Source organism: Toxotes jaculatrix, chromosome 21 (assembly GCF_017976425.1).
Source record: "Toxotes jaculatrix isolate fToxJac2 chromosome 21, fToxJac2.pri, whole genome shotgun sequence".
Taxonomy (NCBI): domain Eukaryota; kingdom Metazoa; phylum Chordata; class Actinopteri; family Toxotidae; genus Toxotes; species Toxotes jaculatrix.
The window spans coordinates 14,386,051-14,413,616 of NC_054414.1; the positions used below are offsets into that span (position 1 = coordinate 14,386,051).

The 27,566-nt window shown below is 41.7% G+C and overlaps 1 protein-coding gene across 3 annotated transcripts in view; it reads right to left on the reverse strand.

The window, feature by feature from the left end:
* The window catches only part of LOC121201280 (carbohydrate sulfotransferase 15-like), a 31,511-nt gene extending 4,159 nt beyond the window's left edge, over positions 1–27,352 (reverse strand). For 2 of the 3 annotated variants that reach the window (XR_005896623.1, XM_041067044.1), the window contains exons 1-4: positions 27,102–27,352; positions 8,826–9,422; positions 6,761–7,100; positions 2,912–3,055 (exon numbers count right to left, since the gene is read on the reverse strand). Coding sequence is in view for 2 of the 3 variants with exons in the window: in XM_041067044.1 (XP_040922978.1) it covers positions 2,912–3,055; positions 6,761–7,100; positions 8,826–9,266 (925 nt within the window). In the remaining variant the exon portion in view is untranslated. Of the gene's footprint in view, positions 1–2,911; positions 3,056–6,760; positions 7,101–8,825; positions 9,423–22,656; positions 22,733–27,101 lie in introns of all 3 variants that reach the window. The other variant, XM_041067045.1, reaches the window with a different exon arrangement.
* Between the last annotated feature and the right edge of the window lie 214 nt (positions 27,353–27,566).

Below are 27,566 nucleotides of genomic sequence, written 5' to 3' on the forward strand. Positions count from 1 at the left end.
GGAAATTGTGCGGGACATTTTTTTCATTTTTTTTTTTTCATTTAGACATTTAATAGATTAAATTAAATGAGATGCCAATTAAGAAAATAATCTGCAATTTTTCATAATGAAGATAGCTGATAGTTCCAGCTCTAGTTCAAACCAATTTTCAAGTTTATTTTATGTCCACATCCATTGAAAAGTTATGTTTCCTGCTTCAAACAGACACTTAGATTTTAGTTTAAAATAAATGGGATTCTCTTGTGACATTGGCAATACAGAAAATATAAACTGATGAGAAAACACAAATAAATGGCTAATTATGCTCCAAACTCCCTGTTGAATGTAAGAAAACAGTAAATTGTGTTTGCACTGTAAAAGTTATTTTTAAGGTCTAATATTCACAGAGTTTTGTGTTATTGATTGTTTTGTCTGATTTTCAATCATTAAAAAAAATCAATATAAACAGATAAATTCCCCAGTTTGTTTCCTTAAAAAAACACACAGTTATAAGCCACAAATATATGGAAGTTTGTTTCAACGTTTTTCTATTATTGCATCTGAATCGAGGATGCAGCATGCTCAAAACACACATGAAGCAAGTCAATAAAAAGAAAGATTCTTCAGCAAGTGCACTAACAAAAAAAAAAGTGAGAGTAATTACATCCCCAGCTGTGAGCAAAATTGTGGAATTACTGCAATCCACACAGTGTACGTACTGGTGCTCATAACAAGTCAGAAGACATCGTTTCTCAAACAGTTTGAGAGCAGAAACTTTATCAGGCTGTGCTGAGAAATGATATCCTGGATTCATTAGGCTGTCTGTGCCTTCATTATCCTCTTATCTGTGAAGTAAAGCTGTGATGTATTTGGAGGGAACACAACACAGGCCTTATCTGCCTCCTTTTCTCGGAGAAAGGGATGATAGCCAGGACCTATTTTCTGTGATGACAACGCTGAGAGTGAAACAGGATCGCTGCTAATGCTGTTATGCCTAAAATGATACACACTGTGATCAAGTCTATTTAAAGGTCTCCCTGTCCATTAAAAGGGCTTATTTTCCTCCACGGGGAGAGGCCGTAATAGGGCAAACAAATGGAGGAGCCAGACTGGCGTGCCTCTGGTGTTTCACAGTGGCTTCGTTTTGGCCCGACGATTGAGGAGAGTCAGAAGCCCAAGATCCTGGCCACAGGCCTGCACCTTGCTGGGCTCTCCCAGGGCATGGTGTGAATACTGAGCGGGGATTTGGCACACTCTCCCCCCTTACATGGATTATTTATTTAAAGAGGGAAACAAAACAGGGCGGCATGCTAAGCTGCGCTCAATGCACCGACTCAGTCCAGCGTGAAAAGGCTATTGTTGAAAACTTAAATCAGTTTTTCTTCGCAGCTGAGCAGCTCTTTGAGATCATGTTTGGACGACGGGAAAAGACAGAGACAGATGGAAGCAGAGGGGCTGGAAGCAGGATATGCAGATAGAGGAAGGAGGTTTGTAAGACTTCTCCACCCCGCTGTGGATATTATTGCTGTCCTGACACAAAAAAACAATGATTCTTTTCTACGGGACTTCAGTGAAGTGGCTAAGCGAAGCAGAAGGAAGTCCAGTATTATTAAGCTGTTAGACCTCTCTTTAGGGCTGAGTCACCGGCTCTCTTAAAAATCACCGTCACTCTCTGGAGTGAGAGTGGCTGCTACAGAGCAGCCCTGTGCTTCAGAATGGCTACCTGCTGCTTTAATAGCAGCTTTGTAATATTTCAGGCGAGATTACAAGTGAAGTTCCAGGCAAGTGTCAGGTCACCCCGATCCAAGCGCTATTGGCTGGTGCCTGATGAGGCCACAGAGTACTGCCAGTCCACGTTCCACACACAGATCACATCACTGATACATGACCTGAGAAACTAATATGATTCTGCAGGGGGGGAGGAGGGCAAAGGCTGCTCTCTGACATGATGTGACACAAAACAGGAAGGCAGAAATTACACAGAACAGGAAATGTGTGCAACAAAGACTGCTGAGACATCTGATTAGGACGATTGGGGACAGTGTTTTACATGCTATCATTTGTATCTTGTTCTCTTGGCTTCCCACTAACATACGCTTATTAAGATAATAGATCAGTGGTGCTTTATGGGAACAGAAAAAATCATGTCATGCCACTCTAAGGTTTGCTTTGAGTGTGAAAAGCTGTGTTTGATTTCTGGTGTCTGAGTTACAGTTAACCTTAAAACTAGAGTTAATATTTGAAATAGAGTTAAAAATGGGCTCATGGTTAAACTGGGGTTGAATTAAGGTCAGTGTTAGTGTTAATTTATAAGGGGCTGGTGGACTCTCAGTCTTTATTCCAAAGTCCAAACACTATTGTAGAAGGGATGTCCTGATGAGGTTAATCTGTCACAAACTTGTTTTTCACAAGCTTCTTGGTCCAAATACTGAAAGTTAGTTCAAAACCGTTGAGTTTAAGCTTAAATCATTGATGGACGTTTAACTGAAGAAACTGACGTGATATGATCAGCTCGAGAGAAGACATGGTTACAGAAACACTCTGTCTGCTCATGATCGTACAATGGTGTAAGGGCTGGCTGTCGTAAAACCACCTGCTGACGCCAGCAGGTGGACAAACTACAGGAGAATATGGTAAACAAAGGATCAGAATTTGATCGGCTTTATTTTAGCCGATACTGATCCATTAAAATATGCCCTGGATCAGCCCCAATACAGATCCTGCAAGTCTCTAAAACTAGGCGACTTGCAACCACAGCAAATCACTACACATTTGAAAAAATTCAAACTGACTTTAAAAGTTGGGACCTAAACTTTGTAAAAAGCATGAATTTGATGCAAACCTGCTAACAAGTGTAGTGCTTCAAAAAATAAAATGAATGCACACAGACTTCAAACGATTGTATTCATTATTGAATTTGAAATTTGCTTACCTATGATGATGTTAGGATGGCTGGGGCTTCTACTGGCATTTGCTGTGAGGTTGCCCTGGATTTGGTAAGTAGCCTGATCGAACAAGTCCAGGTAGTCTTCCACTGGGTATCGATCATGGAAGCCCTCACTGAGACGAATGATACCTGGTAGGGGGGAGAGGACAGGAATGGTAGATACACTTCACAGGATGCAGTTATATCTCTAGTGTATATTTACTTTTGTTGTCAAAGTTATGACATCTTATATTTTGTAAAAAAATAAAGATAGCCTAATATGGTTTTCTTAATGAGGCCCCAGATATTCAGATTAGGCTTGGTTTGGGTTGGAGCGCTGAGACGTTTGTGTATCCATCAAGCATATTTTTTTTTCCTGCGTGCCCTCTCCCCTTCATATGTTTCTGTGATCACACTAAAGAAGTTTGTTTCTGTGATTTCCTGACCGCAGGCTGACCTAGTAATAAAATCCAAGTTCGGATCCAATCCAAAGTCAGTAGGGAATACTGTCTCTGCTCGGAGTTTTCATTGTTTCCAATTAAGGGCCAATGTCAAGTTAATGCTGTAAATGTAAGAGTAGCAAATGTGTTTTCCATCTGAGCTGCTGTGGTCTAAAGTATAATTACAATTTACTAGGCAATTGTGGAGGTTCGCTGTAGGACTTAGGAGTATCCATGCATGAGGATAATGAGGTAGCTCGGGCGTCTGTTACTTCCAGTGATGCTTTGATGGTGTCGCAGTAAAACACCTTTCTCTAGTTAGCAGGAAAACATGATTAGAAAAGTCTAGTAAACTCTGCAAACAGCCAGCCTGCATCATTATTCATCCAGAACGGTCACGCTTGTATGAGGTGTGATGGTGCTGGTGTGTCTCGCTTCAGGGCTTTCCCTTTTCTTTTTTTTTTCATCTCTGTGCTTTTTGATATGAATGAAGCATCACGCAATTTTCAAATTGTCTGTGTTTCTTGATGGGCACCATATAAGGCAGACACATCCGCTTAAGATTCAAACTGTTCCTCTAAGAAAGTTAGGCAGCGCGGACAGCGTCAAATCACCTTTTCACAGCATCAGCTGAGTGGAGCCTCGAGGGGAATGAAATAAATAAATACAAAACAAGACCATTAGAATTCAGTGTCCTCAAAGGATGTCTTAAGAAAAGCGTGCTGATTACCAGCGCATAGCCCCAAAGTGCAGCACTGGAGGGGATAGAGAGAACGAAAGAAAGTGACAGCAAAGATGAAAGCATTGGGAATGAGGGGGGACAATAACTGAGGGGGACCTATGTCCTTGGGATACAGCTGCATTTGCTGCTACGCAACATCACAAGGCTGCAGAAAACACAAGCACGAGGCAGACAAATTAAGACAAACAGCTCATCCCCGTCCCGCAGCTTTATGAGGTTCAAATAATTATCAACTCAAACCGAACACAGCACATTAAAATAAGTATTGCATGCAGACTGATCAATCCACCAATTAGGTTTTGTGAATCTCAGAGGGATTAGGGGCATAGTCAGCAACTGGATGAACTTCAAAAGGATCGCTTTGGCAGCAACAGTTAAGCCTCCTTTGATATTTGCAGTGAGAATTTTGGATGAAATTCTCAAAAAAAAAAAAAAAAGTGGCCAACACTGTATGGAATACTCTCAACAAGTATTATTCCAAAACCCTGGGTGAAATGATTAAAATCATTAGGTAATTTTTTGACAGATAGCTCCAGGCCAAGCAAAATGTATGCATCAGTCAAGAATAGCACTCATCCACAGTGAGAAATCACCATGAAAACTGAGTCCTCATCCTGCGCTGATGTGACACTGCAGCTGCTGTTCTTAAGGGAGAATTATGAGATTATCTGCACACTGTATGTGCGCATCTTTCAACTCACTATAAAGTCATTATCTAATCTGCTTTCGATTTCATAAGCTGAGCTGACTTTGAACGGAGCCATCAGTCGAGAGGCACATCGGTGCCCTCCAGTTTAACTGCTGCTCTTCACTTTTTTTTTCTTCCCATAGTTTTTTGCAAATGCACACACACTTTAGTGACACACACACACTGACTCACACTCCTGATGCCTGCCTCTTGAGCTGCTTAACCATGAGGCTTAATGGCTGTTTCAGTGATAAAACAAAAAAAAAAAAAGCATGTAGGTATTGAGGATGATCATTTGTTTCCTTTTGGGAGCAAAAACATAAGACAAAATTAGATTCTTAGCCTAATTAAAACTGTTACTTCAGGCCTGGACATTAATTACCAACTACATTTGGTTTTGAAAAAGTCTTTCAGATCTAAGGGGAGCAAAGACTCCAAATGCTTTTTTAGTGTCATTAGGAAAGTCACCAAATCAAACTAAGGGAACAATAGAACAAAGCATCTGCAAGTCAAGCAAGGACTGTATTTGTATAATGCATAGGCTTTTCAGCTCATTCTGGGCGAATACAGTCTCACTCCCAGATCTCACAAGGCTTTTAATCCCATCTGTGGTGCTGTGGTGGATCTTCTAACATCGCAGATGAGCATGGTGAAGGAAACACACGTCGGCATCCACACATTCAAATGACAGAACCACCACACGACCAGATGTCTGTTACCTCTCGACGCATATTTTGAGTTTATCTCTTTGTCTGAGTAAATGACATATTGCCACCTGTTCAAGGAATGAAAAGCAAACGGTGCAAGCCAGAATTGTGGCAGTAGGTTGTGAGAGTGATTAATAGATAATGCTAATGACTTTAAACCAGCTAAACTCGCAAATATTCCTACAAAATAGAAAAAAACATTACAGCACTCTTAAATGAGAGTATAAAATCTGTGGTGTGCAAAAATGGGGGAGAAAAGAAGCTGTAAAGTGAAGTGAGACCACGTGGATGATGGAAGCTAAGTTTGTGGTTTGGAGATGTAAGAAATGAGTGCAACATTAATGTTTGCTAAGCGAGTACAGGAAACAGTGCAACCCGCACATTTTTGTTCAAAGCATGTGACAGCGCTCTTTCATGTGTTCCTTCGCAGTGGTTTTTAAACACAGAGACGGATCTATGTCAGAGATGATGGTGAACTACAGTTAATGTAGATCCTTCTGCGTATACTCCTAGGTGAGCCCTCAGTGAGCTCCGTCGCTGCGTTCGCTCAGCCGTCTACGTATCAGAATATAAAGTTGCACTGGCAAGAGTCTGATGAGCATGAAAGCACATAGGAGGTGGAAAGAGAAAAAGACGACTAGCATTCAAAATGTTGAATGCAGGTTGCAATAACAATTGTAAATACACCATTAGAGCTGTAAATTTGGGGCTAACATCTCTCAGGTGGAAAAACAGCTTAAGTTTATTCCTGTGCACAGCACAAGCTGGGTCTTGAATATTCATTTTTTGGTTAATTGCATTGGAAGATTGAACTGCATGCATCAGAGATAATCAGTTCCTATCACATTCAGGGCTCAAATCCAGCCAGGTTTCACATTGAAAAAAAAAAAAACCAAAAAAAAAAAAAAAACAATTGTGTGTGCAGTTTTACAATGTGAATTTGTCAGTCAATACCTTAATGACTTTCCACCCAATTAACTGCTAAAATGTACATAAATTATGGAATTTAATTACTACGGTCCACACATCTTAACAATATGATGACAGTAAGAATACAGGAGATAAATTTCATTATGCTCGTGAAACAGACAGGTCTGCCTTCGAGGATACGACCCCTTCAAATGTTTGTCACTCAGTGCTTTTCTGAATCTCCCTTAGGTATGGCTCTGCCAGAATGATTTACTGTCACATTTCACACTTTTAATACTCTTGGGCTCTCATTATTGTATACCAGCCTGGAGGCCTCTACCACAGCAAATTATACTTTCCTTTACTCACCAAACCTCTTGCGGGTCCACCAGTGTGGCTCTTTGAAAGTGGTGAACTTGACATCTGGGTGCAGCCTCAGTCTGTCATACAGGTCTGTTGTTCCACACTTTGGTTGGCCAATGATATAGAAATATGGAAGGCACCGCATGCGGTGGAGTTTCCCATCGTGGTGAAACAAGTGCTCTCGGAAAGTGTTCCTCAGGTGCTGAAACACGGTCCGGAAACGGCGCGAATAGCGCGCATACAAGTTTGTCCTGTACGGGTCCGAAGTGATATTCCCAGTGTATTCCTCATACCAGCAGGGGTTCTTGACACCAGGCAGGAATTTGCGGGGGATAACAGAAAACATCTGTAAAGGCAAAGAAAAGTGGCTGCATCACACTGCTGAGTCAACAAACTCAACCACATAACATTCCAGACAAAGCCTCCTGAGATTTGCATTGCTAAGGAAGAGGTTTGTTTGGAAAACTATTTGAAAACTTTTTTGCATACGGGCCACTGTTTTGGCAGGTGTAGGCAAACACCATCTGTGTGGGATCGAGGTATGTGTTCGTGACAAGTTTGTGCAGGAGGGTACAGTCTCTAGAGGGGCAGACTTGCAGTAAATTGGTTCTAGATTCAAAGACACACTGACACAAGTGAGCGCACGTATACATGCGCATACTGTGTAGTTAGACAGCATTTAAAAATTTACTCTTGTGTTGGCTCTGAACTCTGGGGTGAAGCTCTACATTTTTTATTTGAGATTGTTTACATCCACATCCAACAGACAATATGGGAATTGTGGGCATCAGAGAGAGTGTAGACAAGTGGATATATTTTTGACATTTGAAATCAAATTCTTTACATTCAGTGTCTGCTCAAAGGCTGGACTCCAGCAGACACCAGCAGATGCTTGGTATCTTTCCTGTTGCTCCCCTGCCTGTCCTGTACTGCAGCCATTTTCCCTTTTTCCTTGCTTTCAGGCCTTTTTGCCTTCAGTCTGGTCCTCAGCAGTTGAAACCAATGAGCAGAAGAATTCCACTGTTGACTCATTGTCCTGTTTTACTGCCTGTAAAAGGGCTACAAGCCTTTCATTATTCACCCACTATGGATGCACACACCCTCAGCACCTTAACCTCATAGTGTAATTGCTTCATTTGCAATCTAGTGTGCTGGACTCAAGCGAAAAAAAAAAATAAATAAATAAAAAGCAAATCTGTCATAATACATTCTGATGCCAGTGTAAAAGAACATGAATGCAGCCTGAAGTGGGGGAGTAAAGCTCTTTCATCCTCAGGTGAAGAGGTGAGGCAACAAATTTCCGACTCACATTTCAAAGTGTTTCTTTTTTTCGGTCATCAAACACAACAAAGACTTGTGTTACTGTGACTCGCCCACTGCCTGTGAGACACAGCTACTTAAAGGACAATTAAGGCCACATCCATCCACAGATGTGGTATTGATTGTCCCCGCGGTCACACGCTCCTATTCATTAGCTTGTTCAATAAGAAATTAGTTATGTTGCAAATAGCCCCGGCACAAGCCATTATCATTAGGATTACCAATTAATTGAAACAGGCTTTGAGGTGAGACGGACACTGCGAGAAAGCCATGGGCCCAGTGTGTTTGAAGACTGTTGGATGACTTTGAGCTTTAAATCCCCTCTGAAAAAAAAAAATTAGGTAGAGACATATATGCAATTATCTGGTGTGGCATGAAGTGTTATACAAGGTTTTCAGAGCAGGTTTATCTCTTTATTAATTAAATTAGAAACTGCAGCCGGTGGGGAATTGCACTAGTGTACTGAATCTTCTGTAGACAGCATGTAGGCACGAATACCGATTTAAATCACCTTTTTACCAAGCATTTAATTACGCTGCAAGACACATCTGTGACTGTCAGTTAAAAGAGATCAATATCATGCTCAGCCAGGTTTGCGTTATGATTACAGAAAAAAAAAAAGAGCGATAACATTTACACAAAAACACTGAGGTATTCATTACATAATTAATCTGATAACATATTTGATAGATCCCTTTGAATATATTAAATGAGAAATAAGACAGATATACAGTATGTTTTGGCTACTTACATGTGGCTCACTGTTAACCAGCGCCTTAAGCTCTGGGATCTGTCGACTGCTGCGAAACTCCACCTTGGATGTGATGGACTTGACCACCAGTTTGATATGTGCATAGTCCTTGACTGAGGAGAGGTTGAAGGAAAAAGGTCCTGGGCTGACCAGGCTGCTGAAGTGGTAAGGGGAAGGGGTGAGGAGGAGGCCCTTCTTGTCTCCTGTCAGAATGTACGAAGCCATGATGAGGAACATGACGGCCAGGCCGAACAAGAAGCTGTAGAGACGGATCTTACGGAAACAGCCCAAGGTGCTCCAGCGCCTCGGTAGTTCCCGTTTCACCTCCAGGACTGCAAACAGGTTCATGGGCGTGTCGTCCACCTGCAGGAGCAAAGGCCTCTTGCGGTAGTCGTCCACTGCTGAGCCCAGCAGGCTGTATTTGTAGTCCATTTGTGTCATGGTGTCAGCAGCCTGCGAGTCCCAGGTGTCACAGCTCAGACACAGGGAGGCGTTATGGAGCAGGAACCAGCCAGACAGGAGGTTTTGAGCTGGGGCTGACAGTTGACGTCCATGATGGGTTGAGGAGACCAGCCCACCTCATCCACTGGCACCTCCCTGGTAACGGGAAAAAGAAAGACAAGAGGAGAAATGAGTAATGACCTGCTGTCAATGGTGATGTTGGCTTTACTGTGTAGATAAAGTTCCCCCATTTACACTCGCTGTAAGATGTGTCTCATTTCACAGAAGTTTCATTGATGTAATGCTGTGGCACAGCGTAGACTGACAGTCACATCCTGTTCAAGTGCTGACTTGCACTTAGTATCTGCTTCATTTGGGAACCAGGTTGTCACCAAGGCCAGGACTGAAATGCATTCCATTTTAATTTCATTTTACATTCCATACCTCAATAGCATATCATCACATCCCTTAGTCTCTAATGACAAAGTAATGCTGCTTTGTCAAAGCAGTTGAATGGTTCTACAGCTGTGTTTATGTAGTTGTGGCAATATAACCTCAGACCACACAAAGAAAAATACAGTTGATAGCAGAGAAAAACAGTGAAAGAAATCTGACTGCTCTGAATATTGATGACTTAGACAAATGTCTACTGAGAAGTCATCCTATAAATGACAACTCATTTCAAAATGTCACAGTTTCTATCTGACATAATATTTACTCTGACTAATAACTGAGGGGAAAAAAACCCACATTGTGCAGGATTAAATTAATTTCAATGACTTCCTCTTACACCTCCTGTTTTAATCAGACAGCACACTCTGCAACCTCACAGTCCATCTTCCCATCCTCCCTCTGCATCAGAGTCACAATATGGATGGGGGCGATAAGGACGAGGGATGCATTCAGCCTAGTAACTACGTGGCTACATGTCAGACTCTCCTGGGGAGAGACACGAATATAAGAGATACCCAGTTTGGACAGGAGAAGGGATTATATTATCAGAAAATGGTATTCCTCACTGTGAAGTCACATGGATCAACAGTCGCCCACAGATAAAAGGAGGGCTGATGTCTAACGGGTAAAAGAATTGGGGATCCTTAATGATAATGCTCCTGCAGCAGCAATGTCTAGTTTTATCCTTGAGGCTTTCTTTGTGTCTGGAGCTGAGCCAACACGGTGGCAGTGAATACAATACAGCATAATGATAAAAAGCCAGCGGAGCTGAGGGTCTAGGGCACTTTTCAAAGGATGCAGAGAAGGATGTTTGAAAATATGGCTGAAGCCTCTGGTAATGTTTCACACCTTCACACAGCTGCATGGATACAGCTATGAGGCTGACGTATGTAATACCTGCAACCTGCTCCAGCTCGCATACATCATAAGATAAGGGCACTATGGAAGTGAGTCATCGCTCCTCCTCACAGCTGCTGATATTGTCTGTCCCCCCCTCCCTCACCACCGCCCATCGCACACACCCTTTGCACAACTCTGTATTCGTGAAGCTTGCGGCAGAGCTGATAAGGGGACGGCTGGAGAGCTCCGGCCTCCCTGCTCAAGCAATGTCATTTACCTCCAGCTGGGCCCTCAGCGCCACACCAGAGCAACAGCCTCTCCAGGACACAAAAAAAAAAAATGAGCCCAGCGCTTAAAAGACTGATTTCTGGCCCTCAAGAAGTTTGTCCGACTGCAGCTTCAGTTGGTGAAAAAAAGATCATGCCGAAGAATAAAGGATTCACTGCAAAAAGCAAACCACAGTCAGATATTTCTATGATTTTGCTTTTAGCCAGAAAATGAACCTAGGATTATTTTTCTTTCCAGAAAAAAAAAACATATGAGAGTGAGAGTAATGGATTTTAAATGACTATAACTACTTCAATTAAAGTTTGCCCACATGTCGCAGATGGCGCATCGGCGCTTCTCTCGCTTAAAGTTCACCAGAACAAGCTCATGTACTCGTTGTTATTTAAATACACCATAATGGTGTGTGGTTCCAATTGAACAAATTCTCTGATGTTCCAAAGCTATGAAAGCTGTGAAAGACCAGGAGGTCTGCTTTAAAAAAGGAGTGTAATTACTGCAGGTCAGATGACATGTCCCCTCACAGAGATGGACACTGTACTAATCAAAGTGCTAAAAGTAGAATGACATTTTCAGGATTGCTCTTTCGTAACAAGCCCACTCTTTGCTATTGATGAGCGTATGTGCTCATCTGTAGTCGTCATGCCATTAGCACTTATTGACTGTGTGCATCCTTCATCAAGGCTGATGTCAATGGGGTGCTCATGCTCAAGGCTATTTAAGATAGAGGAGAAGGAAGAAGAGGGCATGCGAGTTGAGACATGAGGAGAAAGAGATGAAGAGAGAATAGAGAGAGGGAGGGAAAAAGAGGAAAAAGAAACTGTGTCATTGATGAGAGAATGTCACTCTCGGGGGACGTCACATCTGAATCAATCAGTCAGCTAACTGTAGCAGTGGGCGATTGGCAGCTTGACAGACCTGCTCTATTCATAAAGCAAATACGTTGCTCCTGTCCATCAAACATGATGAAATAGCTTAACTGGAACAGAAATATGGCTGCAGGGCAGTGGACAAAGAGAACACAAGGTTACACCATCCACCTTTTCAGATGACAAACCTTCAAATCCATAATAGTAAAAAGTTTTTCCTCACTGAAGAAGGATGCTTTATACATCAGTAGCAAGCATTAATTTAAATAAACATTTGGGTTTCCATGTTGTTCCCTTTGGCGAGCGTATCGCCTGCTCTAGAACAATGTGCTTTGTCTTTTTACTTTTAGTATTAGCGTTTCTATTACTATTAGAGCCTGACCAATACAGAATTTGTTAGACCTATATCAATATCAATATTGTATGTTTGTTTGTTTGTTTTTGTGAGCAAAATACACACTGAGGTGGGAGTTTTTACTGTGACATATCAGCCAATACTGAGTGAATGACTTTGAATCATTTATACATTTATAAAGCATTATAGATAGTAAGTGAGTCATTTAGGGTCACGGGTTTCTTGTTTTCTAGTAAGCCATCAACATTCATTAAAACAGTGGCTAAAAGTTTCATTTATGAAGCACCAGAGCATAAAAGAAGAAGTTATCTCAGGGCACTTTTCACATAGAGCACGTCTAGACCATATTTTTTTGCAATAGTATTTACAGAGGCCCAACATCCCCCCCATGAGCAAGCACTTGGCGACAGTGGGGAGGAAAGATTCCTTTTTAATGGGAAGAAACTGTCTACCCTGCCATTCAGAGATAGATCAGTGAAGCAGGCAATCAAGCAGATTTGTTTAAAGTCGACTGTCTACTCCGCTCCTAGCTGTCCATCTCTGCTCTGGAAAAGCCAACCAGTCTAACACACTGGCAGCTAATTGCTGTTCTCTTGTGTACCCTTTCTTCTTCGCTTAACAATTATTTTCTTTGTGTTTACCGCTGCCAGTACGTGATGATTGATTATTTGTGTGAAAAGCTGCAGTGCAGATGGACAGATTATCTTTTTTTTTGTACTAAATTGAAGTGCCAGCTGAAAACCCATTGTTGTTAACCACCATTAAGCTATTGGCTGTAGAAAATAAAATTTCAAACTGGTTGTATCACAGCTTTTCCCATGCCACTAATGTGAAAATTTGTTTTCTTTGGCACTGATTGTGAAGACGCAGTGGTGACACAAACAGACAAGGCCTTACTTGCAAGGCAGAAAAAATATTCTGTTTTTCCTATACTATCCTTGAACTGTGGCCATGTTCCATAATAAATGCTCTTATACAATAGGAATGACAGAAAGACTCCACAGCCCTTGAATCATTCATTCCTCAAACGACAGCGGTGAATGATCGTTATACCTGGCTGGAGAAGGAGTCTGTGCAGTGGAGAGCACAATGTCCTACTTTTTCGGCTCTCTGGTTTTTCAAATGGAGGAAATTAATTGCATGGCCTGCTGATGGGCCCCTGAAATGCCCCTTTTTTGTTTTGATTCAAAGCAACAGAGCCAGCTCTCTCTCTCTCTCAGGCTACAGAGAACTCACTGCTCCTTATCACAGAAAACAGTTCAAATATCGTGGTTATCCTCACAGACCTCCCTGTGTTGTTGTCTTCATCTTTGAAGATTAAAAGGCCTTTTTATTTCTATTGGGCATAACAATAACCCATTTACAGTGGGAGTCAAAAGTTTCCCGCTTGTTTTCTCTTTGAAAAAAATAGTGCAGGAATCTCTTGAAGACAGTCTGTAAGGCAATTTGCCTCAGTATATATGTCTGTCCTCAGAGAACCAGAGGAGGGAGGTCTTCCTAAATGCCACAGCATCTTTTATTATTCAAGTGCTGTTTACATTACACGACAGCTTAAACTTCATCCATCTGCAGGTGCAAAAGGGCAGATTAGGACTGGAGAGTTGGAGACTGGGCCACAGTGGAATGCTATATGAAGCCAGTCGATAAGCTCAAGCAAGCCCCAATCCATATTACCACGAAGAGTCAATGAAAAATAGTTAAATCCTCGTGGACAAATACATCACTGGATAGCCAATTTATAATCATCAGATAAGTCAGAGACATGTGCATGATGAAGGAGGAAATCAAGGCGTTAAGGCATTAGACAAAGAGTAAGCATATTTATATTCTCTGGATGCACAGCATCCAATAAAACACTACTGACAGCATGAGGCACAGAGTGGCTTATGTAAGGCTGACTGATAAACAAGAGAACACAATGTAAACGAGTGATTATGCTTGATTCATTGTGCTGGTGTGTAAAGTAATATGGTGATGTTGCTTCCCTACACGGCCAGAAACATGGAGTTTACCTGCGGACTCGGTGTTATCTGCGACAGTAGTAAAACAACAGATTAGCACAAGTGGAAGGTGCACGGCATAAACAACAATCTGCTGCTAGCTTGCTGGGGAAAAGAGACAGCAAGCAAGCAAGCTAGGTGCTTTTGCTTCATTCAAGGACTGGGGGACTATAAGACTTGAGCATAAAATGGCAGAGGGGACTGAAACTACTGTGATAAAGAGACTTGGGAGACCTTGAGAATAGAACAGCACATTCTGTCCACAGAGTCCTTGTGTGCAGCTGCCCAGGAGTACTCTCGACCTACTCTCTTAAACTGATTGCAGCCATCCACTGTCATACTGAAGACACGGTTTGTGATTCAGGAACGAGCTCGTCCACAAAGCATTATCAAGCCATTTCCCCTTTAGGGTGATTTACGGATTGTCCAAAGCAAACAAGCAAAGACATGAAGAATAGAGCAAACAGCTAATGACTCAGTTCAGACTGTAAGCAGAATGTCAGTACTGCCTGCAGACTCAGGCCGTTTCCCGTTATGGCTTTTTCTACACAAATGGCTGCTGAGTTGACTGTAACAGCCAATACTGGCTGAGGGGCTGTAGGCGTTCATTCTCTGTATGTTCACTTCTGAGAAACCATCTGCTCATCTTCACTACCCTGACCTCTTAACATCTGCGAGAGACGGGATGTGGATTGAGGTTGAAGTCCAGCAACAACACAGGAAGTACTGTCGGGGCAGGAGCGTGACAGAAGCAGTCAGAAGGAAGAACAAAAGGGGGGTGTCATCGCTGTGTCAGCTGGAGAAAAATGTTTTTCCACCAGGCCACTCGCAATAATTAAAGTTCAGCATGAGGCCACGGCAAGGGTGATACAGTCGTGTGACTCAGCCTGACATGTGACATTGAAGAAATGTCATGATTGGTTGAAAAGGGCTGGTGATATATAGCTGCTGATGACACTGTCACTGCCTCCTCCCGTGTCATGGCTGTTTTAATTTTGCCACGGCATCTTGGCAGGGCAAGAGTTCTCTCCATAAACTGTGGATAAGATTTATATTTTCAGCAAAAATTACCAAGAGCAGTCTGTTTTTAAGTGGGATTATAAAAAGTTGTAATCTTTAAGATTTCAGTGCAGGTGTATTTGCTGACACCTGTGGTTACCATGGTAACAGCCAGTGAGGTTTGATAGTACAGCAGACACTTTATAAGCAGCTGCTTTTGTCAGAAATACAACAGAGGAGCAGAGGTTGTTAGGAGCACAACCAAACAAACTCGCGCTGTTTTACTGAGGAAGTCAGTCAAAAATAATTGCAACAGCTATCTTATTTCACGCTGCACACGCCTCGAGTAGTTTTCTGCACAACAGCAGAGCGCATTGAATGGAGCTGGTTACCTTGCTGAGCAGTTGTAATAGTTCATGCTCGCTGTGGCTGGTCCCCTCTTGTTCTATTTACTCCCTTCAAAAAATGAAAAATTACCTGCTCATGAACAAGTGCAGAAAATGAGCCACTCCATGTTTTGCCAGTTGAATGCTTTTAATGTGAAGCAGCGGCAGTCGGCACCGTTCAGTTTGGATTAGAATTAACTTAATACAGAGATGAACATTAAAAAGTGAGGTTATCAGCGCACTGGATTACGTACATGTATCATATCCCTGTAAATCCCTTGTGCATGTGAGGGTAATCTGAATCCATTGTGAGAATGGCGGACTCTGCCGCTACCAATAAAAAAAAAAAAATAATATATGCGGCAATTACTGAACATAAACATTTGAAGCCGACCATAAACCGTATAGAAATAATGGAGTTTGATTTTATAAAATCATAAAGATTATAACTGGATGTTATGTTTCCCTGACACCCAGAAATTATGTTTCCTGTTCCAAGAAAATATTGATGACTGTAATTTACAGTAAATGTCCTCCTGTGGTTACATCTCAAAAAATGCCTGATGCTCAAAAAATGCTCTCAAAAAAGTAATAGAAAATAAATAGATTAAAAAATTATGAGAAATTACAAATAAGCTGCTGATTATGCACCTCATGTAAACAAACTGGTGTTTTGTGCTGGTGTGTTACATGATTTTCACCCCAATTGTATTATTGACTTCTTTTAATTCTCAACATAAATGGTGATAATAGCTACATGATAAAGCTGAAAACAATAAGCCTTAACTATGGAGTATCTACTTAAATAAATTAGAAAAAGCATCACTGGTGGGAGGAAATGAAGCGAGAACCAAGGCAAGCTACTGAAGCATGAAGTTAATCTTTACAATAGCTTGAGAGCACAAGCGAAACATCTGGAAATAGGATTGCATTGTGCTGCATCTCCACAATGTACCACAAAGCCCACTGATGATAGAGCGAGCAGAAGCAACGTGACCTGTCAAATATGTCAGTTGCTCTGCTGAACCCCCCCAGGGGCTGCAGCCCAGTCCGATCATGTAAATCACAACCATGTAACACAAGCAAGAAGGAGAAGATCGGTATTCACTGTGACTCAGAGTGGATTCATGGATCATATTACCCAGGGAGAAGACATCCTTCACATTCCCCCAGATCACACACACTGTTGACCCAAAGATCAGAATCTAATCTCCAGGAAGTCAGGCAGCAGCCCCCCCCCCCCTTCCCCAGGAGACCAGAGAGACCAAGACCTGACCGTGACCCGACCGAGGAGCCGCCGGGTCAAATTATCAACACAGTCCTCAGACACTCTCACTGCAGAGGAGGGTGGCAAGAAACGTGGCCCCTGCCCTGGATTCATAACTGCTGTTCAGCTGGGATCTCAGCGGAGTCCCAGTTCAGCACTTTCTTCAGTCTTATCTTTTATTCATTATTTTAATTTCCCTGGCAGCCTCCCACACCCACAGCTCCTTCTGAGGTGGATAAGTGCCTGTGATGCTGTCATTAAAAAGAGCAGAAAAACAATGGCTGCTATTTAAATTATTGATTGGAAAAAATGGATATGTTGAGAAGAGCGTGGGATGTTCTGGTCTCTACAGAGAACGCATACAATGATGCTAAACTGAAACTAAAAATTATAATTTGGAGGTATGAGGAAAGGTGAAAGGGCATTTATCTTCTCTTGGATGGGAGCCTACTTTACATCAAATTATAACGACGGCAATTTCATTTGAAGAGCTGCATTTTTAACACCAAAAAAAAAAAAAAAATCAGGGATTTCCTGTGAATGAAACAGGGCTTCAAATTTGAGGTGCATATGCAAAGCACTGCTGTGTTCGCACATCAGCTTTCAATGAATAATTTAACAGGATGAACCTAAATGTGATGTGTCTGTAACTTATTAGCTAAGTTTAGGAAATTTATACCCCGATGAATTCAAATCATTCTGGAGACAGAATTCCTTCTGTGTATGTCCATGTTTTTCCTGCTGTTCCTGTTGGTACAGTTTTTTTTTTTTTTTTGCCATAAGAGTTTTTTTTGGCAGCGATCTTCCCGTCACTTGAGTTCAGTTTCTCCATTTTATCTTTTGTCTAGTGTTTTGTGTCAGCAGTCAGATCTTGCTGTCTCTTGATGTTGATTCATATTCTTTGTTTGTGAAATATTAATCGGCCTTGCTGACAGAGTTTGGTATGTAGGTTGAAATAAAAGACATAGCAGAGACAGAGTTTCAGAAATCTGACTGGCAGAGGAAACTGAAAACTGGACAAGAAGTCATAAAATAGCACTTGGATTCATGGACGCCCTTGCGCTGTGTAGGAGGACTGGATGTTTTTGGAATTTGTGAGAGAGATGCCAATTGGTTTCTCATTCCCTTGAGGTCCATCTCTTGTGTTGTAAATCGCCAATAATGTGGGTGGCAACTGCAGCCTGTAACATTTATATCAAGCACCCCTAGCAATGCAGCAACATATCTGTTTTTCTGTGGATAAAAACAAGGCTTCCCGCAAACACTGACACTAAAAAGGGAACGTGTCAACTTTAAATGAATACTTTTATGGTATAATGATAAGAATAGAGAGATACACTTTGGAGACAACACTGAAAACAACTGCAGATGCTATACATTGTCCCTCTACCTAATCTGACCTCTTCCTTCAGACAAACACCTTTTCATTTGTTCAAGACCAACACCTGCTCCTGCTCACCTCCTCGCTCTCTTTACTAGACCTGACAGGCAGCTTTTCCCTACATGTGGTTCAAGTTCAAGTTCAATCTACTGTTAATCTTCCTTTTTGACAAGAAGCAGACAGACCTGGGGGAAAAGCACTTGGTAATTAATCCAATGGGAATGTTAACTGTTTCCAGTGGAATGCCTCTGAGCCCACGGAGCAGCATTAATGGCTCCGATCCAAACCGGCTCACAGAAAATTTAGGGGAAAACCATAACATTCCTGTAAAAAATGAGAAAAAATGTTGTGGGTAGGACTTGTAAGACTATATTTACATATAAAACTCCTTTGCTGTCACTGCTGTATTTTTCCATCCACATGTTGTCGCCAATTGATGCCTTTGACATTTGTAAGACACATGTAAACACTGTTCTGTACTCTGGAATCACCCTGCGCTTCACGTTGGTAAACCGCGACTAAAATCTGACTTTATGACACATCTGTGCAACATATAAATACAGTACATATTTTGGTAAACACTCAATGGGACTATAATGAGAGGCAATAAAGTTGAGAAATTCAAAACATAGATCAGAATGCTCCGACTGTATGTTCCCAACATTGTTCCCAGTGTGTCCAGAAACATGAAGCAAACACTGGGCACCACTTGGGTGATAAAATCACTGTTGAGCAAAGATCTTGCACCCATCAAACAGTGGTTCCCTCCTCTTTTGGCTTGCGACTAGAGCTGAAACAATCAGTTTGCTGGACAGAAAAATAATCTGCTATTTTTGATTACCAATTAATCATTTAAGTCATTTTTAGCCGTGCTGGCAGCCACCACTTTGGTCCAGACTGAAACATCTTAAGAATTACTGGATGAATTGTTAGAAGGTTAGTTAGAAGGTTTCACCTGACAGCAGTGAAATTATACTCCATTGTGACTGATTAGTCAGTGGCTCCAGCTTGGGGGATTTAATTAAATCATAACTTAATTATTTTACATCTTTCACACTTAAGCCTAAGTGGCAAACACCTTTCAGCTTGTAAGCAGCCAACTGTGTCATTATGTAAAATTCTGCACTACATATCACTATTACTTAACTTAGGTTAGCACAAAAGTTGTGTGATGAATTGTGATGTGTAGAGGTGTTATTGGTGTTTCATTTATCACTACAGAATGAAAGGGACACATGGGATGTGTCGTGTTGCTTGTAATTCATTGTTCTCAGCAGACGCATATATTTTATAACCTCCAGTTGCCCTGCAGACAGATGAAGATGGCGATGGTACCCTGGACTCACATAAGCTGAAGTCCCCGAGGACTGGACGGCCAAGTAAGGAAACTAAGAGGAGCTCATTTGTTAAATCAAATGAGGCTTGAGAGGAACTTTCTTCACAGCTGAGCTGTTCCTCTGCTTTTTCTCAGCCTACATCAAATAAACTTGTTTACTTATCAGACTGTGACTAAAGCTGGAAGAAACCTTGAGTATCCACCAAAAAAAAACAAAAAAAAAACCAAACTCAAATCCTGCAGCTGTGAGGATTCCCTGAGTAACTTGGTACAGTCGAAGAAATCTTCTTCTCTCTGCAGATACAACTTGGATACTGCTGGCGCCCAGCACGGCACCATCTCCACTCGGTAAACTGAAAAAAAGTCAGCCAAATTATCAAGACTGCGCTTTCCCATCTGTGACTTCTGTATGTGTGATGATGAGGGGCGGCATCGCAGGCTGTGATGTTTTCAGAACAGCTTCCTGTTTTGCCTCTAATTCCCCACTTTCGTAAGGTTCTTCAGGAGACGTGTAGTAATCCTGTGCAGTAGCGTTTCACACCTAGTTAACAGTCAGAGCTTTATCTCTAACTGCGCCGAGCCTCCTGCCAGATAGGGATATGTGCACGGATTGAGTGTTGGCCTATGACTGCCAAGAAAACGTGTGAATTAACAAAACGTGGGCTATTACTGAGTCGGTTGGCTTACTGCTCCGCCGCTCGGGAGCGGGCCTGATGCAGACAGTTTTAGGGAGGCTACTCGAGGGCATCCCAGCGGATCCATAATATTAACTTGGCCTGTGGATTTTCAAATTATAAGATGCTGTGTTTTATCTTCTCCCTGCTACATTATACATGTGACTTCACAATAATGAAGGCTTGGACATTTTCTCCAGGCTTAACAGACAGGCAGGCAGGTTAACTCTCCAAATTAAAGGTAATAAAGAGGTTTCCTTTTAATACAGAGGACTAATTGCATCTTCATTTTTTTAAAGGTTGCCCATATGTTCCACCTCTCTCACAGGGAGATCACTTATCCTGTCATTTGAGTGTCAGGTTTAGCATAAATCACAATAATACATCTACCCTGTTTGGTATGCTCAGTAGTTTGCACCAAAAAAAACAAAAAAACAGTTTAATCACAATTCTACCTGCTTGGCCGCATACTGATAAATGGAGGGAGGCGAGAAGTGTTCTAACTACAACAGCACATCCATCTTGTTGCGTGTACAAATTCCTCCGGTTCACCAAAAGGTTCATACTGGCAGCAGCTGTCTGTACAGATATAAAACTCTAGCTCAAAATTAACTTGGCAGGGATAATCCCACGAAATGATAGCTGCAGCCATGGAAAATAACTTTTGTACAAGTTCCTTGTGACCTGGGCCAGGTTGGAGTGTGTCTGTTCACTGCTAAAAAGCCTGAAAAATGTAAACAGTCCCACAGGTGCGTCTGACGCTTCTGCTGGACATTTCGAGGCTGTGTGGTAAACGGAACTCGATGTTGACCTTTGAACTCAGACAGACGAAGGGCTAGGTGGCAAGTGCATGCAAGTTTTTTGTTTGCCAAATCTCTTGTTGGGGTTAAACGAGCCTCAGGGCGGCTGCTGCTCAAACTTATAACTTCAGCTCTAACCACGTGTTCAGTTACATTACATGGAAGGCGGCGTAAACAAAAACTTCTGCGTCTGCGGTGCAGTCATGAGACAGGAAAGTGGTCGGCTGTGTGAAATTGTCGAGAGCAATCTCAAAAGTTTGTAGGTCATTCAAAACAAAAACACAGAGAAATGGCCGAGGCATTAAAAGCTTTCACAGTCGCTCATATAAAAGGAGTAGGAGGAGTCGGAGGTAATTGGGAAATGAACACATCTCTATGCGCTGCTGTACATTGTTGAGGTCCCCACAGGTCTGTGCTGAGGCCCATTAGAGTGACATCTGGAAGACAGATACTGGAGTCACACACCCACACACACACATAACCACTAATACTGGGTCCTTCTGCTAACCTAACCTAAAAAAATAAGCCTTAACTAAGGCATTCCGTGGCAACACATGAAAGCATCCATGTCCCAGTGGTGGAGTAAATATAGATTTTAAAAGTCATGCATGTAAAAGCAGAATCATGAATATTTTCCAGTAATACATGATAACCAAATACTTCTGCCTGCTTTTACTTTAGTACCATATTAGACTATAAGTAGGGATCCCCCTTTATTTCTGTATTTATTTGCTTCTCAATTTAGTTTCTCACTGAAAATTTTAGATTGAAAAAAAGTGATAATTGTATGAAAATAATAACATAACAGAACACAGAAATGTGGAAGCACAACCTCTCTGTAGTTTAGTTATTTCTTTTGATTTAAGATTAACTTAAGATAACCCCCCACCCTCCACCCCATTTTTCATTCTTTCATTTCAGAAGATTTATTGAGTTATAAGTGCCCCCGCGTTTTACCAGCGTGTCTTCATACCAAAAAAATAAAATTAGTTGCCAGCACCTTCCAAAATTATCATTGCAAATCCAAGCCATATCAGCATTTTCTCACCAACTAAAGCTACTTGGTTATGGTTAGAGTAAGATTATGGCCATGGTTGAAGGAAACGTTTGTAGGAGGCAGGATGCAAATTACAATTTGTTTACCCAACCATCTATACCAACTCGCCCAGCCTTCAGCCCTGAGGGAATTTTCTTGCAGCAGTGAGCCACTGTGGGCCCCTTTCAGACAAATTGGAGAGACTTACATTTTGGCAAATTGGCACTGTTAAAAGTATGCCAAATTAACTGTTATGTACCGTACCTATGGATGTACAGTCAACTATCACTGGATTACTTTGATACTAAAGAAAACAAAAAAAAAGAAAAATCCAGATATTGTTCTGGAAAATTCAGTGAAAGCCAAGAATAATTAGCTTTAACTATATGTTATTTTTCAGGAGTTTTAATGTTAATGATGAAGGGGTAAGATCAGGAAATGTGTTTATTAAATAGAGATATTTACATAATAGTAAACATACAATTTTCTCTGCATAAGTAATATTCTCCACACAAAACACAGTCCCATAAATCAAACTAGTAGCTGCATGAGGGGGCTGTTCTCGTTTGCCAGACTCCATCTATATGGCACAACTGGGTACAGATGGTGAGGGAAATAAAAGCCAGTTTAGTTTCCCATGCATCATTAATACAAGCAATGACCCCCAACTTGGCAGCGGCTCACAGCAACTCTGGGATGCCAGATTTACCTTCTTACTCAGCAACTCAAAGTCCCTGCGTGATGTCCACGTTACACACAGGGTCATGTTATTGGAGAAAAGTCTCCTAGAGAAATGTAAATCACAAGTCAGACACGCATGAAAACTCATGTTTTAAAACATGTTGGTTTTCATGTGTGAACTATTGTTTTCATGTTGTGTTCTCACATCATACGTTGCACTAATTACTTGTTATAAACTGTATGAAAAGGTGCTATTTTCCCTGTTCGTGTGTCGCTTCAATTTACATGCATACCTTTGTGTGCAATGGGTTTTTTTCTAAAGGGATTTATAAATGTCTCAAGTACGGCATGCTATTAAAATGAATCTTCCCTTTGTTTACTAGAGCTAATAACACTGGAGACAAAAGCATGCAAGTCATTCGCGAGATAAAGCAGATTCATGTCTGTCAGCATGTTCGCTTAATCACTAGAAGCTTATCAATCACAATGACAGATAGCTTCACACCCCTGCTTCAGACAGACAGCATCTTCTGGAGTGGTTGCTCCTCCACAGCCACATAAATCCCGCCCGTTGATCCACTGCTCTCATCAGGAATACATAACATAACTTCATTGGAGGATCAATCCATCACTGGGCCCCTGCACCACTGTTTTCAAAGTCCACCTCCTACACTTGAGCGCAGCCGGATACTGTCTTCTGTACAGATCATTCAGACTAAAACTGGAGTCTGCTGTCATTTAGATGCAAGCTCACCGAAACTGCAGTCTGTCTATGAAACATTTATGCGACAAAGGGTTACTGATGACAGGCGTGAATCTAAAGATGGCGTCTTTAAGGGCTGACATCTTTTGATAGGCTGCTGAATAGCCTAAGACTTCAATTTTTAAATAGACACAGAACAAAACAGCATCTGACAGGTTGGTTTGTTTATGTTGATGCAAACACTCTATGTGCATACTGATGAGAGATGTATATATCCACTATGGTTGGTTCTGGATGTTCAAAACCTAAAAGAATGCAATTAATAGTGATTATAAAATGGGGAAAAAACAGCAAATCCTCGCATTTCAGAGCTGGATTTTCTGGTAGCCACAAAATCTTGAAAAGAGGACATCATTTTTGAATCAGTCAGCTGACCTTGTGTGTATGAGTGAGTTAATGTTGCCTGCGTCCATATAGTTTAAAGGTCCATATGGACAGTCTGTGTGCCCTGTGCCCCAGAGGAGCCCGGTCGAGCTGCACACAGCGGCCCCCCTATGCACACTTGACACGGAGCTTCCTGCAGCAGTGACTAAAATAAAAGACCCCTAAAAGAGAGGTCAAATGCTTCATTTGAGAAATACAGAGTGCTGCTTCAGGCTCTCAGGCTGAAAAAGGAGATGTATCCCAAAGAAGGAAAAAAAAAAGGTGTCAGAGTTATCAGAGCAGGGCCTGAATGTGTGAGTCGCTGGGAAAACGAAGGAACTCATGGTATCTGAAGGACTAGTCAGAGGTTTTTTGTTATTTTTTTGAGGGTGAGACACTGAGGTTCTGGGACAGTCAGTTGCCCTGTCTGGTGCAAAATGTCCCAGACAAGCCTGTGTTCTCACAAAAGACAAATTAAGCAAATGTGGAGCAAAAGGAAGTTGGCACCAAGTCAAATCATGCAGCACAATGTTTATCATTGCCTCTGATTCAGTTAATTCCAGTTAATTTTGATGAATCATTACGCAGCCAGGGCCTTGACAGAATATGAATCAAGTTGCAAATCAGCACGTTTCTTAAGATTTATCGAAGGTAATAAAGATGGCATTCTCCTTTTAGAAATTAAAACTGCGTGAATAAACAAAAGCACCGGCGTGTTAAATCTATGTGACTTTAAATGTAGGATGGCAAAGCAATTCACATGAAAGTCTTCGTTGGGACTCCAAGTATCTCTGCTAATAAAAGCTGTACTCTGCATGTTTTGCAAAGTACACAAAGACAATCCTGTAACAACACGGGAACAAGATGGTCAGAAATAATGCCAGCCAATTCCCAGAAGCTTCCCTCCCAAAATGAAGAGAACAAAACCCCATTTTGTTTCATTTGAACTCGCACTGATCCAGTCTGTGGTTCTACATTTGCCCAAACACGAGGATACGTTTTATCACAGTCATTGTCTAATGACCTTAAATCCATGAATCGGAAAAGGGCAACAGTTCTGTACATGTTTGCCAAACTCTCCCCACTCTTCATGATGAAGTGGCCTCAAAAAGGCCATTTAAATCGAATACCTTTCCCTTGAGGAATCTCCAAAGATTTCAATAACAAAGGCATTCCCTCTTTGTCTGTTTTGCAATAATTAAGAGTCTACAGCTGGTCTATTACTGAAAGAGGCTTTCTCACTGGAATTGCTAATGAAAACCAATGATGGAAAATTTATCCTAAGAGCTGCACTTCCTGCTGTGATCACATTTATATGTAATCAAAGTCTGGTTGAAAAACTCTTAACATCTTTCTTTTTCAGAAACGTTATGACATAAATATTATTCATTCATGGTTCTGTCTTCTTTTTCCCGCTCTTTTTTGTTGTTTTTATTGTAGCTGTAGCACAAAGCCCTGCTTCACATTTAGATTTGACAATGTGTGACAGTGTGATTCATTGTTTATTTATTTAAAGTTCTTTTGAAATGAACACTTAATCAACCCACTACAAAGACCCAAGTTAACGCTGCATCTAAATCAAGCACAATCAGCCAGAAATATTATAGCTCAACTTATCTCAGACAGAGTAATTCATCAAAGTGCCTCAGCCACTCCACAGAAATCTGCGGTGGGAGAGATGCAATGAGCTCAAACACAACATCGAGCATGCGAGAGGCCAGGCACACTACACCCAGTCGTGGCATTTAAATCATTCTAATCATCCTTCCCACTCACTGCATAATAATATATTGCAGTGAGAAAGAGAATCCCCACATTTACGACACCTACGTTTCAGCTTCCCACACGCTGTGTGTGCTTGGAAGCAAAATACCTACACACTCTAATGGCACTCACACTGTGTACATGCCTAACCATGTAAACATTATATGTGCATTATGAAATATGTCAGACATTATCAGACATTTACACTGTTTCAACTCGTCGTTTAACTCCTTCAGCACCTCTGCATTTTCATCACGCTTTTTCTCAGATTAAGTTCAATTTCTGTTTGAAACCCTTATGGCTAATGTGCTGCAAGCAGCTACCGTGTACTTAATTGAAAGCTCAAGTACAGTTATTAAAATCCTCTGTATTAATCTGCACATTCACTTATTCAACTTCAAAGTGAAGAGGGAAAGGGAGGGGGGTTGGGGGTTAAAGGGATGCAATGCACCCTCGGGGCATGTCTCGACAGTTAAGCAAAACCTATCAGCCCTCACATGAGTCCATATTGCATGCAGCTGAGCCTGGTGAGAAAGCTGTACACTGCTGTAAGTTTAGTTTAGGCGGAGGAGGAGGTGTGAACTGTGGGAAGAGAAAGTGGCAGGTGCTTTTACGGCTCCACAGATCCTCAACATAGTAGTCTTCATCATATTGAATGATGTGAATAAGAACTGTGAGGTGTGTCTGTGTGTGCAGCCAGGAAGAATTTCAGCCAGAGCTGGTAAAAAGAAGAGAAAAAGAATTTAAATAAAATGACTCTTGTATCTATTTGGCCAACATTGACAGTCAGTCTCATAATTGCCTCGCAGCAGTCTCTGGTCTGTTTGGTGTCTCAGGTAGGACAAAGAGAGGAGAGGACCACTCCATCCCTCCTGAGGCTTCTCGTGCTCCTATTGGTCAACAGGAAATCCTTTTGTTTTGGCTCTCACGGTTGAAGAGCCCTAACAACGCGTCTCATGAATGGGGAAGCCATATATTCCAGCACAGTCACAAAGAAAATACCAAAACATCGATTTCTGTGTAGTTCGGAATCAATGCAATCCCCCATAGAACGGATGGGGACGTGTTCAGATATTTCCGATGTTGATTCATAATAATCACTCGGTTATATCTCCACCTCTTGCAAGTCTACATGCTGTTATTTCTGCAAACAGCGACTCTTTCTCCCACTTAAAACCGAAGAAAACTGAGTCAACTCTGGAGTTAGATTAGAATACATAGTGACCCATTCATTCTCTACGGGCAGCGGGAGCCTCTCCGCTGAAAGGAGACCGTTATATTGGCGATGTCTGCGCTTTTATACAGGACAAACACACACACACACACACGCAGTCAAATCACCCCAAAAAACTTTTCCATTTCTGCACCCACTCGCTCCAGAGACACAGACATGCGGGCTGAAAACCTGCGGGCATGAACTTCAACGACATGGAACAGACAGTGTGAGGCAAAGAACAGATTTCACAACAAAAACGAGAAATGAAAAAACAAGGAAATGAATTCATGTACAGAAATTAAAAAAAAAAAAAAAGCACATTGGAAAACCAGCGCGGAGAAATCACACTATATGAAATAAAACCTACCATGAGTTTCTTCTCGGAGCCGGCAGCGCTCACACGACCACCCGGATCAAACAACTTCTCATTGCCGGCACGTACGTTTCCATTCCGGTCACCGGTCACGGGATTAATGGCATTTGTAAGTCCGTGTAATTATTATTATTATTTTTCCCTCCGCTGGCGGTTACATGTGAACAAGTTGCAGACTCTGTGCGCTGTGACAGCTTCTGCCTCCCTCTCAAGCTCCCGATGTGAACGGTGGGAGTCAGCCTCTCTGTCTCTTCCTCTCTCTTTCGCTCTCTCTCTCTCTCTCTCTTTTTCTCTGGTGAGGTGGTAAGGGTGAGGGGTGAAGGGGAGCAAAGGGTGAGGGGGTGGTAGGGAGCAGGGGTCTCTGTAAGCCTATAATCTCTGTACAAACCGGAAAACCTACAAGATAGTATAATATAATGGTAAGAAACACATTTAAAGGGTCAGTTCAAAACAACAACA